The 22,193-nt window shown below is 44.3% G+C and overlaps 6 protein-coding genes across 6 annotated transcripts; 3 read left to right on the top strand and 3 right to left on the bottom strand. All coding sequences in view use genetic code 12, as the record gives it.

Annotated features, from left to right (window-relative positions):
• Positions 1-827: 827 nt before the first annotated feature.
• Positions 828-4,536, top strand: GUT1 (glycerol kinase; the record flags this gene model as incomplete). The annotated part of the gene is made up of 4 exons (XM_025487961.1): positions 828-2,725; positions 3,398-3,598; positions 3,967-4,027; positions 4,054-4,536. 4 exons carry the CDS (start codon positions 828-830, stop codon positions 4,534-4,536), a joined length of 2,643 nt encoding a protein of 880 aa, XP_025341769.1.
• Positions 4,537-4,859: 323 nt separating this feature from the next.
• Positions 4,860-5,639, bottom strand: CXQ85_004336 (uncharacterized protein; the record flags this gene model as incomplete). The annotated part of the gene is made up of 1 exon (XM_025487960.1): positions 4,860-5,639. The coding sequence occupies one exon, from the start codon at positions 5,637-5,639 to the stop codon at positions 4,860-4,862; it is 780 nt and encodes a 259-aa protein (XP_025341768.1).
• Positions 5,640-11,699: 6,060 nt separating this feature from the next.
• CXQ85_004335 (uncharacterized protein) lies at positions 11,700-12,331 on the bottom strand (the record flags this gene model as incomplete). The annotated part of the gene is made up of 3 exons (XM_025487959.1): positions 11,700-11,907; positions 11,953-12,050; positions 12,212-12,331. 3 exons carry the CDS (start codon positions 12,329-12,331, stop codon positions 11,700-11,702), a joined length of 426 nt encoding a protein of 141 aa, XP_025341767.1.
• Positions 12,332-12,610: 279 nt separating this feature from the next.
• Positions 12,611-13,372, bottom strand: RHR2 (glycerol-1-phosphatase; the record flags this gene model as incomplete). The annotated part of the gene is made up of 1 exon (XM_025487958.1): positions 12,611-13,372. The coding sequence occupies one exon, from the start codon at positions 13,370-13,372 to the stop codon at positions 12,611-12,613; it is 762 nt and encodes a 253-aa protein (XP_025341766.1).
• Positions 13,373-17,593: 4,221 nt separating this feature from the next.
• On the top strand, positions 17,594-18,316 carry CXQ85_004333 (uncharacterized protein; the record flags this gene model as incomplete). The annotated part of the gene is made up of 1 exon (XM_025487957.1): positions 17,594-18,316. One exon carries the CDS (start codon positions 17,594-17,596, stop codon positions 18,314-18,316), a length of 723 nt encoding a protein of 240 aa, XP_025341765.1.
• Positions 18,317-20,801: 2,485 nt separating this feature from the next.
• GPM1 (phosphoglycerate mutase) lies at positions 20,802-21,548 on the top strand (the record flags this gene model as incomplete). Its single annotated transcript, XM_025487956.1, has 1 exon — positions 20,802-21,548. One exon carries the CDS (start codon positions 20,802-20,804, stop codon positions 21,546-21,548), a length of 747 nt encoding a protein of 248 aa, XP_025341764.1.
• Between the last annotated feature and the right edge of the window lie 645 nt (positions 21,549-22,193).

The following is a 22,193-nucleotide window of genomic DNA, read 5'->3' as shown; positions in this document are numbered from 1 at the left end:
AAAAGACGTTAAGGCTTTGCAAATCAAAGTATGAACAAGCCACTGAGCAATGAAAACCACGCCCAGGGAAACTTTCTCGAAAGAAACAGCACAGAAAACCCAGCAGAATGCAACCACCACGTTTTGACCAATCAGGACGCTCCATTTTCCAACCTTTTTCCTCCTTTCGTCCATTTCCCGCTTGTCTCTTTTGCTATTCCGGTTTTGCGTCTTCTTCCTCGGTTTGCAGCCATTTTCTGGTTTGCAGCCATTTTTTTTCACTAGGCGAAGTTCCAGCAATAGACACGGAAAGCGGCGTAGACGGTGCCAGAAAATAGCAATTTCAATGGGAAAAACAGGGTTCGGAAGGTCTTTCTTTGCTTAAGAGAATGCTATTCAAACGACGTAATTAAATTGGCATTTCGGTGTTCCGCTGGGCTTTCACTAGGAAAGTCTCACAATGCGTGGAGAACGTGTCTTAGACAATGTAACTCCCCCATTAATGGTCCAAAATTAATATAAACAACACCACTAGAATCCCCTCTTCTTTCTCTCTCCAACGGTACCCATATTTCCTATACTTTCCCAGCGCCTCGCCCCGTCACGCTCGCTTGCTGGTCGTTTCGCAACCTTTCGCGACCAGCCTCAAAAGTCTTGATAATTTCCACCGTTTCTTCTCCCACCTACTCCCTTCTTTCCCTCCACAGGCTGCCAAACCACTCAATCTCGCCTGCAACGACCCGCCACGCCTGTTTTTCATCTACTGTGGCCGCCCAAAACCCATACCTCCCGTTTTCCAAACTTCTCCACCTCCAAAACTCAACTCAAGCCTTCCAACTCGCCCCAGCATGCCTCGTCGCTCGTCGAACGCTCCGTCTAACCCTGTCGTCGCCACTATCGACATTGGCACGACCTCGGCAAGATGTATCCTTTTCGCCAAAGACGGCACTGAAGTCGCCAAGCACCAGATCGAGTACTCTACTTCAGCCTCTGAGGCTCCAGAGTCGTCGCTGAACACTGACCAGTACCGTCGTAGATCGTCGCTTGCTCGTCACAACGAGCCGATTTTCACCGCTGAAGGTGTGGCCATTCTGATTACAGACAATGTGGAGATTGAAAACAACGCAGCGTCGTTGGGTCCTACGCTTCGTTTCCCCCAGCCTGGCTGGGTCGAGTGTATGCCAGTGCACATTTTGGCCAACGCCGTGGAGTGCTTGGTGGCGTGTCTTATCACGTTGCGTAAGATCAACCAGAACCCAGATATCAAGATCAAGTACAAGGTGAAGTGCATTGGTATTGCCAACATGAGAGAAACTACGCTTATATGGCACAGGAAGACCGGTAAGCCGTTGTGCAACGGTATCACCTGGACAGACACCAGAACGGCTCAGATTGTGGAGCATTTGGAGCACATGACCGACCAGGAGACCAAGGACGCCATGCACGCTAAGACTGGGTTGCCCTTGTCGACTTACTTTAGTGCAGCCAAGGTGAGATGGCTTTTGGACAATGACGATACCATTCGTGAAGAGTACGAGTCTGGCGAGGGCAACTTGATGTTTGGTACCGTGGACACTTGGTTGATTTACCACTTGACGAAGGAACGGTCGTATGTGACTGACGTGACCAATGCTTCCAGAACGTCGTTTATGAATTTGGAAACCCACGACTACGACGAGGAATTGCTTGATTTCTGGGACATTGACCCGGAGAGAATCCATTTCCCGAAGATTGTGTCTTCTTCTGAACACTACGGTTCGTTTGCCGCTCCTAACCTTTCCAACTTGGGTTTCCACAATAAAATCACCCAGGACGCTTACGATATGTTGAAAACCATCTACAACATTCCTATTTGCGGCTGTTTGGGTGACCAGTCTGCCTCGTTGGTCGGCCAGATGGCTGTCAAGCCAGGCTCGGCTAAATGTACTTATGGTACTGGTTGTTTCCTTCTTTACAACACCGGTACGAGAAAGTTGATTTCTGACCACGGTGCGTTGACCACATTCGGTTTCTGGTTCCCCAACTTGAAGGGCGAAGACGGAAAACCACATTTTGCATTAGAAGGTTCCGTGGCTGTTGCTGGTTCCATTATCCAGTGGTTGAGAGATAACTTGAAGCTTATTGATAACGCCAAGGATATCGGTCCTTTGGCCTCGCAGGTGGATAACTCAGGCGGTGTTGTCTTCATTCCAGCCTTTTCAGGTCTCTACGCTCCTTACTGGGACCGTGGCGCCAGAGGTACCATTTTCGGTATGACCCAGTACACATCATCTTCTCATATTGCTCGTGCTGCGTTGGAAGGTGTGTGTTTCCAGGTTCGTGCTATTTTGAGGGCCATGGCTGAAGATGCCGGTGGATCCAAGGATTTCTTAGAAGAAGCCATGAGCTCTCAGTCTGAAAAGTCGCCCTTATCCACCTTAAACGTTGACGGTGGTATGTCCAAGGCCGACGAGGTGCTCCAAATCCAAGCAGACATTCTTGGACCATGTGTGGGTGTCAAGAGAGCCGAGAACGCCGAGTGCACTGCCTTGGGAGCCGCCATTGCCGCTGGTCTTGGCCTCAAGGACGAAAACGACCGTTTGTGGAAGAACTTTGACGATGTGATTGAGTCGTTGAGCGCTAAAGACGGTGACACCAACAAGTTCACCGCCGTCCAGGCGGATTCCGAAAGAAGAAAGAACTGGAAGCGCTGGGAAAAGGCCGTCGACAGAGCCAAGGGCTGGCTCGACGAGGACCGCAAGGAGGAGTAGACACCACGCTTTTAATGTACCCAGCGTTTGTACTTCTACATACCCAAATGCCCATAGATACCTGATGAAGAGGATGTTTTATTAATTTATGATTGGTTTAGACAGTGTAGAAGTTGGGGTGATTTGAGACTTGGTGAAGGTTGTATTTGGAGCCAGGCAGTTCACCCTGTGCTACTATTGGCTCAAAAGATGTCTATAGCTACTTAAAGCCCTTTTAAGGAGAACAGATTCTGATGTTATTTGTTGAGAAAGGGTTAATAGAGATTTCAGGATAACAGATATTGGTTCTGGTAGTTGGTGGCTTAGCGTTGTGTTATCCAACTACTGCTTGTCTTCCAGGCAAGTACTTTGGAGTGAAGTCTCTATAATAAGTCCAAAACTTGTTTTTTCTAACGTTTAGTATACTTATAAATAGATAAGAGACTCATATTGATTTGGTATATGCCTCTTTCTATTAATTCCTCTTAAGGAAGCATCCAATGAGGTATACTGGTTAATCACTAAGAGGCCTACCAATTGAGCTCTCTGTTATACTACACTTTCTACTACGACCGTCAGATACAGCCAACATCGTTGTTAGCGTTAGCGGTGGTGGTCCTTTTACTATATCTGTTCTGTGAGATACTACTATTACTAGCAATTGGACTATCAACTTATACTACTATTAGCATTACTATTGGTATGACTATTCCTATTGGTATGAGTAGTTCTACTATTACTACTAACTTTGATTACTACTACTACTACTACTACTACTACTACTACTACTACTACTACTACTACTACTACTACTACTACTACTACTACTACTACTACTACTACTACTACTACTATAACCATACGTATAACTATTACTATTGGTATAGAAAGTATTAATACTACTACTACTATTACTTTTGGTATTACTACTACTACCACTACTATCAACTTTTATTATTTTACTAATACCATCACTATTATCATAACTCTTAGCATTACTATTAGCATTACTATTAGCATTACTATTATCAAGACTGTTGGTATAACTGTTACTATTGGTTAAGTAGTACTACTATTATTACTACCACTATCACTATTACTAGAATAAAATAAAACTACCACTATTACTGTTGGTGTTCCTACTATTACTATTAGCATCACTATTGGTGTATACATTACTATTGGTATATCTATTACTATTGGTATAAGTAGTATTACAACTATTAACTATTACTATTATCGCTGGCATTACTATTAGCATTACTGTTGGTACTACTACTGTCACCATCAGATTTGCTATCACTATTACCAGGATAACTGTAACTATTACTAGTACTATTGTGAGGATAATTACTACTATAAGAATTACTACTGTTACTACTATTATATTGTTATTGTTCTTGTTAATATTACTAACACCTCTACTATAGGTATTGCGTTTGGTATTACTATTGGTATCACTATCGATATAACTATAACTGTCACTATTAGAACTACTATTAGTATTACTATTACCATAAGTATAATTACTACCACTACTATCAGTATAACCATTGGTATTACTACTAAGTATAATATTCCCACGGGCATAACCATTACTATTAGCATCACCATTAGCATTACTCTTGGTATAAGAAGTACTATTACTATTACTATTACTTTTAGCATTAAACTAGGTATAAGTAGTACTATTGTTACTGCTATTACTATTGGTATAAGTAGTACCATCAGTGTCCATATCAGTATTTGTACTGGTAGCCCTTCTTCTTCTCTCAACCAAACAGCTCCTCAAGAGTACTTTGACAACCTTCACACTCTTTCTAAATAAGCACCTTTTCTAATTCACCTTAATGGTTAAAAACTACTACTGTCATACTACACTGAAAAAAACCACCAAACGTTCCAACGAAATATATCTTTTAAGCATTATCTGTATAAATACATCACTTTCCACTCTTTCAGCTACCAAGAGCAGCCCTTCTTTCCCTGTCAGCAAGCTGTTTCCATCTATATCATTCTATTATCTTCCCCTGGACCGCCAGGAGCCATTCAACGACGATCAAGCCTTTTCTGCAAATCAAGCAGCCTCTTCTGTTTTTCAGTGCATTCACTGGCATCTCTCTTTTACCTGTTTCACCAAAACGCTACCTTCTACCAACACCTCGAGTAGACGACAGACTCGTCTGAAACGTAATCTTCATCGTCAGAAACGTACGCATCCACAATCAACGAAGAGTCCAGCTCTTCACTGAGAAGAATGGACTTATCGATATTTGCCGGTTCGGAATTCAAATTTTCAAACATAAACGACGAATCTGCCGTAGCTCCTTTGTCCTCTTCCTTCTTAGGGAACCCCAAGAAGGATCTGGCGAATTCAGACCCTCTTTTCGTGAATTCAGCCTGCTGCTGGTCCATTTTCTCTTTGACGTCGTTTAAAAACCGGTTATTGAAAACCATCGACGCTTTTTGCTTTAAAGCTGCTGGTTCTGGCGAATTAAAGATATTCGAAGCTTTCTTGCGTAACGCTGGCGCCTGTGGAGCCTGCTGGAACATCGTAGACACTTTTTTCTTTAAGTTTTTCACTTCATTGGTAAAGGGTAACTCTCTCTCTGTAGTTTGAAGTTGACTCTGAAGCTCCAAGAGCTCAAACCGGACTAGTTCAGCCTGGTTCTCCAACTCCATAAGTTTTGCCTGTTTCTGGGCGTATTTCGTTAAAAGGTCGTTTCTAGACGGCTCAGGCTGGGCAGGCTGGGCAGGCTGGACCTGGAGAAGCAGCCGTTTGCTGGTTATCTTGGGCAGACTCAGTTGGTGCTGTAAAACATGTCTTTTCTCTCTTTTAGGGGAGAGTTGAAGTTTACATAGTCCTGTGGACTCTGAGATGATTCTGTTGCTGGCAGCGGGGCGTAACGGAGAACGGGATAATTCAGACATGAAGAATGGAAGGAGGAGGTGGAAGAATGGGTAGAAGAATGGACCTGGAGGTGATTCGATGTTGTTACCGGATCGGGACGAAAGGTAAACAAAGGGAAGTGAAGGGGAAGAGAAGGGGAAGAGGGAGGTGGATGGGGGAGGCTGGAAGGAAACTGTTTACGGTGGTTTGGGGAGTTTTTGGGATGTTGGGGGTGTGAAAAAGGGAGGTTTGGTGGTTGAGTATGGAAGGATTTGGATGTTGAGAGATTGGGTGGGGGAAGATCTTTGGAGAAAAAAGAATGAAAGCTGTGGATCGTTTGAGGTTTGAAGAAAAGGATTTTGGAGGACTTGGAGGGTTTCTTTGGCGCTGGCGTGGGTTGGTGATGGTGTTGGTGGATTTTGGTGAGGATTGAGGATGGAGAGGAAGGAAAGGGAGGTTGTGAGGGATAGAGAGACGAGACGGTGGTGAGAGTTTGTGGGTGTGTTTGGAGGGCAGGTTGGGTTGTTTGGTGGGAGTTTGGTGGTGGTTTGATGGTTTTTGGGGGAGTTGGGTGGAGGGTAATGGAGAAGTGGCTGGGGAAGAGTATGGTCCATGGAAGTGTGATAAGGACGTCCAGAGGTGGGTTCTGCTTTCCTCTATTTATTACTCAAAGGCTAAATAAGAGTCTGTTTATCGTTAAAGATTCTTTCTGACGTCGTTGGAGGTTTTGGTGGAAGTGTTCACTCCAAATGGACATTCAGTGCTACCCAGAGCATATATACCTAAGGAGGCTCATTCTCCTGTTTTTTTTTTAATTATTTTTTTTCTAGGGGAATCAAGTAAAATCAGGAAACCAAAATACACCTATTTCAGTTGGTGCCTGTCCTTTGGGAAGGTAAGTATATTAGTATTAGCAGATCGTCTACTAAAAGGAGTATGTCAGATATTCTGGTAGCAGAAGGCTCCTCCTTCCAGTAAATGAATGTGACAGCTCTAGTTAAAACCTGATGGATGCCATGTTTTTCGTTTTGGGCGTCGTACCATTTAAGATCTTCTGGGCTTAAAGACTTGATCTATGGAAGACGTATTGACGAGTCAGAAGCGACCCAGGCCTGTGACTCGGCGTATGTGAAAGCTAACTATGAAAAGGAGAAGTATGAACTGGCACCAGGGAGTACAAGAATAATGATAAGAGCTGACTGCGCTTCAGTATCTATGATGCTTATACTCCTTTAATGAGGAATAGAGATGGATTCGATTTTAAGAAGTAGTGGTAATTTCAACAGTACTTCAGAAGAAGATTCTTCTTCGTTTTCATTAATGCTGGCTCGTTACTTGCTACTCAGTGGAGTACCTTTACCTTATGCTTAGTAGTGGTCTTGATGTCAGGTCAACTCTTACTGGTGGGAAGACCAGTTTAGGATGACGACCATTTATACTCGTCCAGATTTCCTACTTTTCATAGCTCCTCATTGAACTCTTTATTATGTCTTTATTATGTCTTTATTATGTCTTTCCACCATAAACAACAACCCAACAGGTATCTTTCAATAGAAGGAGTATATGTTGATGAGGAATGAAGATGGCATTAGAAAATCAATTTGGCAACGTTTTTCTTGAAAAGACCACAAGGTAAGTTGATGTTTCTGGCCATCACATACCTCTTTAAGGATACTTTTCAAACTTGGAGTATCTTTGCCTTGAAACCAAGGGATCAGATGGTACGTTCGAAGAGCTGAAGGCATATCTGGAACGAAATTGACAGCGGTGTTCATTCTGCTTGTGTTAACCAAAAAGACAGACTGCTGACTGTAGCGCCCATTTTTCTTTGATGAGAGGGTTTTGAATTTAATTGAAGAAAGTCGTGGTTTGCTTTTTGTTAATGCTGCTTCGTTACTTGCTAGTCACTAGAGTGTGTCTTATTTATGTTTAGTGGTTGATGTGAACAGGATCTGTTTGGGCAAAATAGGCAGAGGGAGAACATCTTTTGGATAAATATACAATCAATTGAATTTACTGGAACGCTTAGACATTGTGGTTTAGCCAGGGAAGCCAGGAACAGTCAGGAAAGACGAGTGGGTACAATATGAGAAGTAGGGTTGATCAATTGGGTCTGTTTTGGAGCTTCAAGAAAAAAAAAAGAGATGTATGTTTTTGCTGATTTGTCTAAAGAACAAGGAATCCTTGGTTTTGAGTTGTTTTAAAGGTAAAAGACGGAAAAAGGGAAGTGTTAGATTGGTCCTTTTCATTGGCCAATGAGGTTCCAGAAGGTTGGTGATTTTTGAGGTAAACGTGCCAAAATGAAAGGAAAAAGAAACTCTTAGGAAACTAGACCTCTAGAAAAACATGAGAATTGAAAGCAATTTCAAAAAAGATGGAAATCTGACGAATTGGCTGTTGATGTTGGTGAACACTCAAATTGGGCCAACGAATCCGCCAGAAAAGCACGAAAAACGGTCAAAAAGAGCCCAAAATCGAGGAGTCTTAAATTCATCCATCTCTAAATCCCCTGGTTACTCCAAAATTAAGAAACCTTTTCGTTTCTTCGAAATTCACTGAAAAGTTCCGAAACTACACTTTATGTCTTTTCGCAGCCACTTAAAGGCCACCCAAAAACGCCAAAAACGTCCAAAAAAGACCAAATTACTCTCCAAGGCTTCCCAAAACCGACTATAATCCCAAAAGAACACCCATTTTTTCCACCTTCACTTCCCTTTAAGAATATGCCAACTTTTCTTTGGAAAACCACTATATATGTGGTGTACGGGTCTATACCACCCACCTTTTCCATCCACCCAATTCTTCCCTCGACCACTTCTACTTTTTTTTCCACGGCTACAAGCTCATCGCCAAGGCCTTCCATCCAACAATGTCTTGGAATAATTTTTTCTTTGAATCCGAAGCTTTCTTGGAAACGGCTGTATGAATTACGGGTTGTTCGGTACTGCAGGTAAGACATAGATGAGGTCACGTGATTTTATCCACAAAAAAACAGTACCTTCATTTTCTTTCCCCCACGTGCCTCCCACCTCAAACGTCCATACCCGGGGTGGCCTTTCCCTACGTAAGCTACACCTCTGCTTATTGCCACTGGTGGGAGGGCCGGCTATTTAGTTCTAGATCGACTTCAGTCCTTTGCCACCTGCATATAACCCTCCTTCCTAATTGGGATGCATTTTTTTTTTTTTTTCTTTACGCGCGGTCCAGATGAGGTTGCGATTTTTCACATTAGATTCTTCGTGTATGAGACGCAGCCACTCCTAGTTTCAGGCTTTATCGGAGTGTTGTATAGTGTAGTTGAAGGAGCGCTGGAGGTTGGTGGGTGTTTTTGGAACCGCCGGAAAAACAGCATTTCTTTTTTATTTCTTTTTCTGCTGGTACCCCTCAATTGATCCGGCCGTTTTTTCCTGGCCCCTCTCGTTTGCCCCGCTGGATTATCTTGGCCGGATAAACTTCTTGTCCCTCTTTCACACGCCATAGTTTAACCTCCTGAACCTGGACCTCAACCTGCTTCACACAGGACAGAGAGACATTCCTTTCCTACACGTATACGGTTTGTTTAATACGAATTTTGTGACGTAACGGTTGATTCTTTCATACACACTGACATTTTTGTGTGTGCACGTGAAATGCCGAGGTGCAGGACGAAAGTTCCTTTTTCAGATGTTAGTACTGCACACAAGCCCACACCACGTCCTTATTTTCCCGACGTTTTCTTCAAGTCTAACCGTTTCACATTTGCCTTTTGCAACCGTAGAGCAAGCGGTAATGGTGCATGGGAAGTGGACATTTTGTGTTGCACATTAGGAAGGTTTTTATTGGGAATGGCTTGCGTTCTTACATGCAGGACAAACCATTGATCCAAAGAAAAATTTACACTATACCACTTAAAACAAACAAAAAAGGGAAGAAACTAAATAGGAAAGAAGTGGACGACATTGTGGAAGTGGGCGGCCCGCCTACCATGCAAAAAAACCAGCGAAATTCCGACGCCCAGGGCACTTTTACCGAGGCTTTCACCACTGGCTGCGAAATCCACCAACAAGTCGACGTAGAATGCCCAAAAGTCGTCGAAAGTACCTGAAAGTTGGTCAGTAGGATCATCTAAACCACCTCTTTCCATCCCAGAAACCCCCGTCTCAAAGCTTCGCTCAGTCTCGAGATATCTCAAAATCTCTGTTTGTGCAACCCCAAAGCACAAAGGGCTAAACACAAACCCAAACTCTGCTTTCCAAAAACAGCCAAGTCAAGTCTCATGAAATTACCCGCTGGATGAAGCTCTCCTTGAATTTTAACCGCCCCAGGGTGTCTACACCGTTTGGAATCTGTGCATGGACGTATTTGGCAGGAAATGAAGGAAAGCATGGAAGCAGCGGAAGGGGGTGTCCTAGAGAGACGCAGAGTGTTTCAGGTGAAAGCCTGGACGCTGGAGTTGATTTTGGTGTTGTTTTGGGCTGTTTTGGATGTAAATTGGTGGAGATACGGGACGTAGAAGGTGAATTTGGGGTATTTTTTGGGGGATTGGCAAATTGGGGGAAGATGGTGGGAAGGAAAGGAATTTGGGGATTTCAGGGGGAATCAGAGGTGGCAGGAGATGATGTAGAGGAAGTTTGGGAAGGGGAGGTTAAGCGTGGCGTCTGTTATTATGGATATTGGTGCTTTTTGGGGCCTTAAGTATGGGAAACTGAGATTCCATATATCTCGGGATTGAGTAACACAATTGAAAATCTAAAACCACCAGCGTACTCTAGACATCACTAGCTACCTACTGAAGCTTTTAAAATTTTAAAAATGTCCAAATTTGGCGGTTTTGGCGGAGGGTTTATGGGCCTGGGGTAAGCTGGTGTACGGGTCTTTTCCACCAGGTATACCGACGAAATCCGCCAATTCCCATACCAATTCCCAAAATTTCTTTATGAAAATTTGTCTGGCGTTTTCAAGCCAGTAAAGCTCTGGTTTGGATGAATTTCACCGTAAACCACCACGAATTGAGCTTCTGAGAGCCAGAAACGTCCAGATCAATCTCTTATCAGTGCATCTACTGATAAGCCAATGACTCCCCATGACTCAAGAATTGGAAGATTGTTGATGATAAATGGGGAAAACGAAGTCAATTTCAACCTAGAGTGTTCTCTAAAGCCGTACAATTCAGAACGATGTAATGAGACATTCCAGAGAGATGTCTAATTTGAAGAGTAATGGATGGTACAGAAAAGGAAGAACCAAAGAGCTCTTACTCAAAAGCTTACTGTTCTCTTTGAAATGAAGCCATCTCTTTAGATCCCTGAAAGTGTTCAGATTCGCCAATCTCCCATTCCATCTTCGTTTGAACGATGACGATATGATAGATAAGCTATTCAGTCTGTTGATTTCCAAAAACACCTCAAAGTTCAGGTAGACATACCTTAAGAAAGAAGACTTTTCCCTCAAAATGAGTTCATCAATCACTTATCGTTCGTTCACTTTTGAACGTCATACCTTAAGAAAGAAACGTTTCCATCCAATTGAGCACTTCTTGCCAACCATTCACTCTCATTTGAATGTTCACCCAAATCCATCCAAACCAGCAGTCCAGGACATTTAAACATTACAGTATCTTCAATCCTTATCTTCATGTATTCTTCAAGTCCTTAACCCATCTTGATCTTCAAGTCACCAACTTGAAGTCCTCATCTTGAAGCCTTCATTTTTTAGCTTCTTCTTCAAATCACCTAGTCTTCAACTTCGAGTCTATATCTTCATCTTCACCTTCTTTATCTACAAGTAATCAACTTCAAGTTTTTCACCTCAAAGTCCATCTTCTTTATATACCTTTTCAATTCTTCAAATCCATTCCTTCACGTCTTCATAATTGTCTTTATCCTGTCTTCATCTTCTTCCAATCACTTAAAACCTTTAATTTGAAACCTTCTTCTTCACTTTCATGTCTTCATCTTCAAATCTGAAGCCTACCTTCTTCATGTCATCCTCTTCACCTTCTTTATCTTCACATCTTCACTTTCAAGACTTCATCTAGTCTTTATCTTCAAGTCTTCACGCCTTTATCTTTGTTTCCTCTCCAAACCACTTGAACTCCATCTTTATTCCCATTCTTGAAGTCTTCATCCTGCCTTTACCTCAAAGTCACCATCCCCAAGTCCCTTCAAGTCATCGTCTTCTTCATTCACAAGTCCCTTTTCGTCAAATCTGCAATACGACGTTTTGGACAAGTCTAAGGAACTTTCGATCGACACGACCAAGTGGGCACCACTGCTCATTTCAACTAGAAGCATTTCTCTTATCTCCAAGTCTTCTTCTTCAAGTCTTCTTCTTCAAGTCTTCTTCTTCAAGGCTTCTTCAAGTCTTCTTCTTTACCGTTCTTTTTTCAAATCCATGTCTTCATCTTCAAATCTTGATCTCCTTCTTAGAACCATCTTGGTCTTGATCTTCTTCTTAGAACCATCTTCAAACCACTATCTTGAAGGTTTTACCTCTACTTGTTCTTCAAATCGAAAAGTCTTCTTCCATTATCTTCATCTTGTTTGTCTTAAAACCATCAATTCAGTGCTTTACCTTAAAACCATCAATTCAGTTCTTGATCTTCTTCACCCTGAAATCCTTTTCCTCGATTCACTCTCTTGAAGTGGTCCTTGAAGTACTTCTTCATCTTCAATTCGAGGTAATGTTCAACTTTATAACTTGAAGATTCATTGTCATCTTCAACTTTCCAACTTCCATCTTCTTCAAGTCTCATCATATCTTCATCTACAACTTCCATATTCCATAAATAATAAATTTGATAATTCTAGTATACATGTGTGCTTCTATAAGTAACCTTCCGGTTGGTGGTCCCAGGCATTCCAGGGACCCTGTAGCTGTAAGACATCTGTCTTAGCTCAGGTATTCATGCTTATGCTTGCTTTCTGCTTGGTTTCAGCCTGCTTTCTCGACTCAGACGGCAGAAACAGGCTGGCGCCAGTTTCTAGCCTGCCAAATCGTGAACGGCCGTGGTGAACCGGCTTCGCCAGTTCACCTAGACGGCCTGGAGGAACTCCTCATTAGCATAGTGGTACTCCCCAACCTGAACCTTAAACTCGTTCGTCTCCTTGTTAAATCCCACAATCTTAAACGAGCTCAAGTCATCAACCACAATATCAGCACCGGCCTTTCTCACCTTCTCTGGATCGTAAGTCGAACAAATACCCACAATCATGGCGCCTGCGCCCTTACCAGCAGTAATACCAGCAGGAGCATCTTCAAACACCACAACCTTGGCATCGTCGCTCTCAAACCCAAGAGTATCTCTGGCAGATCTGTATCCCATTGGATGTGGCTTACCCTTGGTCACCTTCTCTGCAGTAATAAAACATTCAGGTTTCTGGATCGTCAACAAGTTCAACCACTTGGTGGCCAAAGGAAGAGTACCAGATGTGACAATGGCCCATCTCTGCTTGGCATCTTCCGTAGCCTCTCTGGAAAATTTATCAAACGACTTGACAAGCTCCACGGCACCTGGAATGGCCTTAGCAAAGTGTCCAAAAGTGTCTGGAATGGAAGCTTCCCATTTAGTGACTTGTTGTTCCTCGGCATCTTCTGGCGACCACTTGGCGATAACGTCAAAGGTTCTGCATCCATGGGAGGTTCTGATGATTTCTTCTGGGTTCACGTGGGGTCTGGATTTACCGAAATCTCTCCAGAATTCTGAAATGGCGCCGGTGGAGTTGACAAGTGTTCCGTCACAGTCGAAGAGGGCGGCGTTGACGTGGAAAACGGCTGGCTGGTTCTGGATAGTCATATTAAAGAGTGTTTTTGGTTTTTTTGGTTTTTGATAAAAAGTGGAAATGGTCGGGGGACTCGGGGTATTTATAGTGGAATCGGAAGGAGGCGTTATTTCTTTTTTTGGGTTGGTTGAGGAATGGTTATGGTGATTTTTTGCAGTCAGTATATTGTGGTTTCTTTTTCATGCGGGGACTGCATATAAGACGGCTTATCTCTCACCAGATGGCCTGCGTCTCTTTTCTCATTGTCAGAATATTCCGACAACCGCGAGACGGTTGCATTTTAGCGCTTGCGCCTTTTTTTTTTCTTTTTTGCATGTATAGTTTCTTTTGAGTTATATGCAGGACGGACCGTTTCCCTTCATGTTTTTGACGTTCAGGCCTCCAATTTTGGTGGTTTTTTCGCCATTGGCTGGAAGGGGCTCGAAGGAAATGGTTGTATCAATTTCCAGCGCCTCAGCAGCCTTTGCAGGCTGCTTTTGGGGGATCAATTGCCCCTGCCGGAGGCGTAATGCCCGAAAATGTCTCGATGACGTAGCGTCAAAGAACTAGCCAATGGCCGCCTGCACATGTGTCAGACGACATTACATCATATGGTTAGCCCGGGTGGGCAATATGTGCAGGATGCCACGTCCTGCATATACCCTTTCACACAAAAGAAAAAAAGTCTCCCAAAAAAAAAAGAAAACCCTGAACATGGCATGGCCTGGCCGTAACGTGCTGCCCCATGCAATAAGCGGGCCTTCACTATGAGTTTCTTTTTTTCAAGGAGGGGGGTGGACACCCCCCTTCGGATAAACTATGACGTTGGCCACGTGCCCCTCCGGACCCCTCTGGCCCCCTCTAGCCCCCCTAGGCCCCTCTACCGTAGAAAAGGTCCCGCGGCTATACTTCCCAATCGGGAAACCATATACAAAAAGCTCAAATACGTCAGAACTACGTCAACCACACACACGCCTCTACCTGCCTGGACCCAAAGAACCTTACTTGTAAAATGTCCCTTTTCTAAGCCCGGCCCGTCGTGTATGCCGGTTCACAAACTTCTCTGAAAGGTCCCATTCAGCCGGCAACAGAAATAGGTGGAATTGAAAACACACAACAAGACAAAGTGAAGAAACGAAGGTTTCATGTGTGATTTTTGTCCTTTCCCTGACGTCATGGCAAAACTTGTGTTTTGGTTGAAACGGCTGTAATTGTGCCTCTGGAATGAACAGCATCTCTAAATTCCCGGAAAGAATAAACGAAGGAGCCCTTTTGTTTGATCTCCAGGGATTACATGTGGAATGCCGCTTCCAAGGTGGATTTCTCGTTCCTGGGGCGTTTTGGGGTTGGCGGTTTACGATCCTCGTATTTCCAGAGGCGTCGGGAGGCAAAGGGAGGTGAAGTAAATGGGAGGAGGAAGAAGAGAAGGTGTTTAAGGTTCACTTTGTAGATTAAGTGGTCTTGTAGGAAAGTGGATTCTTAGATTTTAACGAAGTAGATGGATCTTTAGGATTCCTATTTATGTTACTTTATGTTCTACTTCTTGTATTTGAAGAAGGAGTGGTACTCCAATTGAATGTCCAAAGAGCCAAAGCAAGAGGTGACAAAGAGCCTAATACTATTTGTATTCACAGTTGAAGATGGTAGTAGACCATTGAAAGACCTCTTAATCGTTCTGGCTTCTGTGATTCAGACCATTTAGACCTCAATTGCTTATCTTTGGTGTTTGGTGTTCCCATATGATCTACTTAGGTTGCTTCAACTTTGCCTGGACTGGGACATACATTACTCAGTGGCACTTTGGATTTCACAGAGACTGGACGATACGTCTTCTTGGCTTTGCAGTGTTTGACCTTGTGAGTTTCATAGAGATGGTACAAATTACATGCTTCTATTACCAGAGAGATAAGTGGTTGATGAAAGAAGCAGAATATGGGCAAAGAGACAGATAAGGATTTAAGCAAGAAAAGTCACTGGTTTCTGAGTTTTCAAGGTTCTTAGTTTTTCAGTTTCTTCGTTTTTTAGTTTCATAGGTTCTCACTTTCTTATTTCTTAGGTTCCTGGTCATTTAGAGTATTAGACATACCAAGAACCTTATAGGTTCACTGTTCTCTATCGTCTAATAACAGCCTATCATACCTTTTCTACTCTTCAACACAACAAATGATCAGATTTTAGAATTCTTAGTTAGGTTCCTATTTTCTAGTTCCTTAGCTTCATACTTTGTTGTATCTTTCAGTACCCATTGGTTCTCTCTATTTCTTAGTTGTACAGTTCCCCTTGATATTGTCCCATGCCCCAGATTCTACATTCTTAGATACTATAATCAAAGACTACCAAGTGTATTTGCTTTTGTTTGTTGCTTTTGCTTCTTCCTTTCCTTTCCTTTCCTTTCCTTTCCTTCACCTCCACCTCCACAATTCACCTCCACCTCCACAAACCACCAAGCCCCAACCTTTGCCTTCCAGCCCCGTCCCCTATCCAATTCTTCTTACTTTCCTCCACCCTTTGTTGCACGGTGATGTAAGGGCTGCAGAGGTTTTGATCCAGCAAGGGGAGGCTTTGGCAATGAGCAAATTCGGAGAATGTTCACGGTAAACAAGTGAAATGGGGGAAAGTGAAGGAAGAGAAAAAGGAATGGTTGGTGGAAGTTGGAGACTGCTTTTGGGGAAACATGCAATGGTGCTTGTGATAAATGGAGGAAAGGGAATCAAAAGAAGTGTTATGAAGCTGGTTTGAAAGCCTCGTGGCTGATGGAAAATTACCTCCAGCCTCTTTGGATGCTCTGTGGATGTTCTTTTTAGTATGGTACCTTGTCGTAGAATGTCATATCCAGGTGAAGCTTACAATGGAAGTGCCAGAAAGGCATCACTTCTGAAGAGGTACTAAGAGTTTAAAGCACTTAAGACTCCACAAATTGAAATTTGAACTTCATGGATTGAAAAATTGCAAATCTCTATGAGCTGTTCAATTACTTAGGCAAAACCTCTGAAGCCTCAAATCCACAGACTAAGCATCTTCCCACTTGGTCTTCATAAGTACACCTCCACTTGTATACTCCTCTTGGAATGCCCACCATCCAACTCCAACAGTTTCGTCTTTCAGGTACTTAGTTTCTTAGGCTTCTTAGGTTTTTGGGCTTTTGGGTATTCTTTTAGTTCCTCTTAGATTTCTTAGTTTCTACTTTCCCAGTTTCCTACTTTCCTACCTTCCTACCTTCCTACTTTCCCACTTTCCCACTTTCCCACTTTCCCACTTTCCCACTTTCCTACTTTCTTAGTTCCTTGGTTCCCTTCCTTTTTTTCTACTCTTTTATTCCAACGTAAAATCTTCCCAATATAACAGCTAACAGTATAAGATCTTCTTACCATTCATCCTACGCTACTCCCTTTCCATGTTCTTTCCTCTCCTTCTACTCTTCCATGTCCACTGACCTTCCACCATCCATAACCCCAACCCACTTCCACTTTTTCACTCCCAAACATCCCAAAGCCCCTGAAAGCCCCTAAACACTCCAATAAAGCTTCCTACGACCACCAAAGTCCCTCCTTCGCTCCATCCACCTTCTCCTTCCCGTTGGCTGCGAAAAACCAACAACTTCCCAAACCACCACCCATAAACCCCAAAACTCCACAAATCCTATTCCACCACCCTCCACACCTTCAAAACCTCTAAAACCCCATCCAAACACTTTTCCCAATATCTCCTTCCTTTCCTTTGAAACCTTATCTCCACGTGCTCGGCACGTGTTTTTCCACCCACCACCACCAATTCCCACCCCCACCCCTTCCAAACTACCCGAATCCCCCTAATTCTTCTTCATAATCCACCTCCTTACCATCTCTAGCCCCTTACACTTCTCCCCCTCCATGCCAACCCTCCTTCTACACCCACCTCCAAAACACCTTCAACCGCCTCTACCGCCCCCAAAACCGTCCCAAACAACTCCAAATTACACCTCCAGAACCCCCAAATTTTTCTCTTTCTTTTGATACCAATATCGCCTCTCCATCATCTGCCTGTACCTCCTCCATCCCTCACCTCCCCAATCCCCGCCTGTATACAACTCCCCATCATCAATCTCCACACTCCATACTACTCCCTCTTCCTCCAACCACCACCCAATTCACCCAAAACCGCCCCTTTTCAACCCAAAACAACCCCCAGATCGTTCTCCCCGACCCAAGTTACCCTACCCACCCCCTTTTCCCGAGTTTCTACCGCTTTTTTACCAACTTTTCACTTCCTCCCTTTCCATGTCTTGTGAAAACGAACATTTCCATGGCCATAGCCATTCCCACGGCGGCGACGACGGTGGCGACGACCACGTACCGCCCATTCCAACATCTGTGGCCACCCTGCTTAACCTGAAAGTCGATTTGCCACACGTTACAGCGCTCAATTTGGAAAACAAGCCAGACGACCTCCAGAAGTTGTTTAAAAACGGCAACTCCAGGTATTCGTTGAAGCCAATTATTAAACTGGACGCTGACGAGCAGCTTATACTTCATATCCCGTTTTTGAACGGATCCGTAAAGCTCCATCTGATCATTATTAGATCAAATGGTGATAAGTACTGTCCTAAGACAATCAAGGTCTGGAAGAACAACAGAGATATTGATTTTGATAACGTGGAGCTGGTGAAACCGCTTCATTCGTTGGAACATCCAAATGTGGGTGTCAATTACAATGAAGACAGTGATTGTGAAGAAGAAGTGCCTGAGTCGCTTGAAGACGATGCAGACTTTGTAGAACACCATGTGCCCAGGCATATTTTTACGGGGATTCAGCACTTGACGTTGTTTTTTAAAGATATTTATGGCGACGAGGAGCAGGTGCATTTGCACTCGATTGAGCTTCGAGGCGAGTTTACTGAGCTTTCGAAGGATCCAGTGATTACGTTGTACGAGCTGGCGCCGAATCCGGCGGATCATAAGATTGCAGAGGCTACGAAGCAGACGGGAGAGCATTTTAGGTGAGCTATTCTGAACGTTCTGGCCCAGAATGGGTCAGAATGGGCAGAATGGGTCTAAATGGCCTGGAATGTCTAAAATGGATCTAGAATGATTCAGAGAGTTCCAAACAGTTCAGAAAGGGCCTCAGAAACATCAAGAGTGCCCAATTTTATGCCCAGAAAGCCCAGAAAACCCATAAAGTCCATTTTTACGTTGAAACCCACTTGTTCCTCGTTTAGAGCCCTTGGAAGCTTCCCTAACTTCGCTTTCCACCAAACCAGTCCTTCTTCCCAGGTTTCTCGCAAATCCGAAAAAGAAACATCCAGCGGACCATCTTGCACCGTTGGGAGTCCGAAGGAGCCGGTAGAGTATCACAAAAAGCACCAGGCGCAAACCTACAGGGCCTCTAACGGATCTGGTGTTATCGAATTGGCGCAAAAATGTCAAGCACTACGTAATCAGCGACTTTTTTGGTTTTTTTTTTCCTTTTTTATTCCCGTTTCCTTTTCGGTTTGGCTTTCGGTTTTTGAAGATAGACGATGTGCATGGCCTTTCCAGCTTATCGAGAGTTCACCCTGAGGATTTGGAACTCTGGGCGTGGAGGCAGTGTTCAGGAATCGCCAGGGAAACTGAAGACGGATATCTGTTGATTTCCACTGAATTAGGAAGTGAAGGATATCAATGGATTTCAATTGAGAGAAAGAGACTTCGAGAGAGAAAGAGAGAGAAAAGTCACAATGCTACACCTCCAGAAGGGTTGCTAAAGCTTCAGGGTCTAGAAGCAAACCCCAACATCAAAAGTCAACTCTTCCCGTCCTTCTATCATCCAAAGCTTATTGTCATCCCGCAAAGACCTCTTTTTCTAGAGTGTCATCGAAAAACACCATCTCAGGCCTAGAGTGGCCTTGGTTGCTTGCGGTGACGCAATGGAAGCTTCTTCGCTGATCTGGTTCTGTGTGTGTCGTGCAATGGACGCCTGGAAGGTATGGGAAGATGAAGCCATGGAAGTTTCTTTTATAACCGAGAGAATTGCTGTGCTTCGACGTTTTTACGGGTTTATGGCGCAACCTTAGGTCGATGAGATCGCTCTATGATACTTTAAAGTCCAGCAACAGGCTCAATTCCGTCGACCAACGGAATAACAGGATAAAGAAGGTCTATGTGGTTTTGAGAGACCCTTTCTACAGTTAAGATTGACCAAGTGCCGCTTTCAGGGTCTTTTTCACCCACAGAAACCACCAAAAGCAGCAAAGCAACCCATCAGAACGTCCACAATCTACGAGCTACAGTATAACGTTACCGTCCAGAAACAGACTACAGGTTACATTGAGCCGCTCGTGGCGTCCAGGCGTTCTCTTGTTCTTTTGTTCCAGGATCACCTCATTTGACATCACCTGCTGCCACAGATCGTCCATCTAAGTGCATAACCACACGGCGCCCAAAACTCCGGCTCGTGATGGCCAGATAAGAAAGGAAGGGAAAGGAAAGGTAGTTTAAGGCGTTCCGTGATGCTGGCGGTTCCCTGACCTGCTCTTGATGTGCATTGGTTGCTTGGCTGCCTTTGAAGGTGGCAGTACATTGAAAGTTACATTTGCAATGACATTTCAGCAATGCAACATTGAAGGAAAGCAGTAGGTGGTGTTTTGAGGATCATATCAACCCGGTTTCAGGCTCTTGACGTTGGAATTGAAGGTTGCTTCGGGTTCTTCGTCTTCAGCCGTGCACTTCACATGCACTGGGCAGTGAGGAACCGTCAAGGAATGGTCTCTACAGAGCGACGAGATTTCGTTGATGATCTACACAATTGAAGCCTTTTGCTTTGACTTTTGACCAAATTGAAGGTCCCTGCTTGTTTCTACGTCCTTCACTTCCACCAACCAATCAGAACCCGCCAAAGCAACTCACACAAAGTGAGAGCCAGGGAAACCCAACGCCGACGGTGCCGCCGGCGTTACGACAGTAACAGTAAATAAACGAGATTTCCACCGTTTTCGTAGATTCCTCACGGTTTCCTGATGTTCATGCTTCATCCACCCGAGGAGCCTCGTAAGCGCATGTTTTGCAGCCACAGGCCACACCCACAACGCCAACCAACACCTCCATCAAAGTCCACCAATATCAACAAATTCACTGAAAAATTAGTACCCCCAGAATCCCCAGCCTTTCCCCTACCTACCCTCCAAATTCCAGCCGATTTCCACCAAAACTGGCCCTTCTACACCCTCTTCCTCCATAACCACCACTTCGCATCCACAACACCCCAGCTAACTCCCGCCCCAGTGGCCCAAATCCCCCCAAAATTCACCACCCCATCCTTCCAAACCCCAGCTTTCCAACGGTACCCTCCATATCCCCATCCCACCTCTCCCCATCTCCCAATGGCTCCACCCGTTCTCCCCGGGTCACCTGAGCCTCGGGTTCCACCCACCCGGCGCGGTATAAAGAGCCACGGTTTCCCACCTTTTCCTCCAAACCCCCAATTTTCCCAAACCCCAAATCCAATTCCACCATGCCTAAGCTTGTTTTGGTCAGACACGGTCAATCCGAATGGAACGAAAAAAACCTCTTCACCGGCTGGGTCGACGTGCCCTTGTCTGAAGTTGGAAGAAAAGAAGCCATCAGAGGTGGAGAGCTCTTGAAAGAAGCCAACATCACCGCTGATATCTTGTACACTTCCAAGTTGAAGAGAGCTATCCAGACGGCCAACTTGGCTTTGGAGGCTGCTGACCAGTTGTACATTCCAGTTAAGAGATCCTGGAGATTGAACGAAAGACACTATGGTGCTCTTCAAGGTAAGGACAAGGCCCAGACTTTGGAGACTTACGGTCAGGAGAAGTTCCAGACGTGGAGAAGATCGTTTGACGTTCCACCTCCAGTGATTGAGGACTCGTCTGAGTTTTCCCAGGCTGGCGACATCAGATACAGTGACATTGACCCAGCAGTGATTCCAAAGACGGAGTCGTTGAAGTTGGTGATTGACAGATTGTTGCCTTTCTACCAGGACGAGATCGCCGGCGACTTGTTGGCTGGCAAGACGGTGCTTATTGCTGCCCACGGTAACTCGTTGAGAGGTCTTGTCAAGCATTTGGATAATATTTCAGATGACGATATTGCTGGTTTGAACATTCCTACTGGTATTCCTTTGGTGTATGAGTTGGACGAGAAGTTGGTGCCAACCAAGCCTGCTTATTATTTGGATCCAGAGGCTGCTGCTGCGGGTGCTGCTGCTGTGGCTGCTCAGGGTTCCAAGAAGTAGTTTTCAACCGCTAGGTTGAAAGCTACGTTGGAGGGTTTGGGTTTGACAACCGTGGTTTCCAACTGCCAGGTTGGAAGCTACGTTGGAAAACCAGAAAAATCGGACCCCTTGAAACTCCACCCACCAGCTCCTCACCAACCCTGCGGGCTGGGAGTCGCTGGGAGCCAATTGTATATCAATTGAGTTAAATCTTTGCTTTACTGTAGGTGTAGCTATGATGAGTGAAAATATGCGCTTAGGCGGTGAAGTGTGGTGGCGGCCTGCCAGAGCATCAGGAGAGGCAGAGAACAATTGGAGGAAGAAGGACAAAGGCAGTTGACGTTGGCTGGGCAGCAGTAGAGGGTTGTTCGGTTCCTGGAGGGCTCTTCTTGAAGAGCTAACTGGTAGTTTTAACTGCCGTTGGAGGTCAATGTGTTTGGATTTCGCTAGAATCGGCTGAAAAGGTTCAAGGTGCCTCCAAGTACCGTCAGGTGAAGCCAATGGCGGATATTCACGTTCTGTGTGTCCTTCTGGGTTGGTATTTGTACTGTGGAGAGACATTCAAAGAGGCGATGGAAAGGCATAAGTAGCACGTCTGTTCAGTCTTTTAAAGGTGTTTAGGCTTTCCATTTCCCTGTTTTTCGTATTTGAAGAATCTAGGTAATT

This window comes from Candidozyma haemuli (genome assembly GCF_002926055.2).
Source record: "Candidozyma haemuli strain B11899 chromosome Unknown G_2014730914, whole genome shotgun sequence".
In the NCBI taxonomy this organism is placed as follows: domain Eukaryota; kingdom Fungi; phylum Ascomycota; class Pichiomycetes; order Serinales; family Metschnikowiaceae; genus Candidozyma; species Candidozyma haemuli.
Note: the sequence above shows the minus strand (reverse complement) of the source record. Positions and strands in the feature narration are given on the sequence as shown.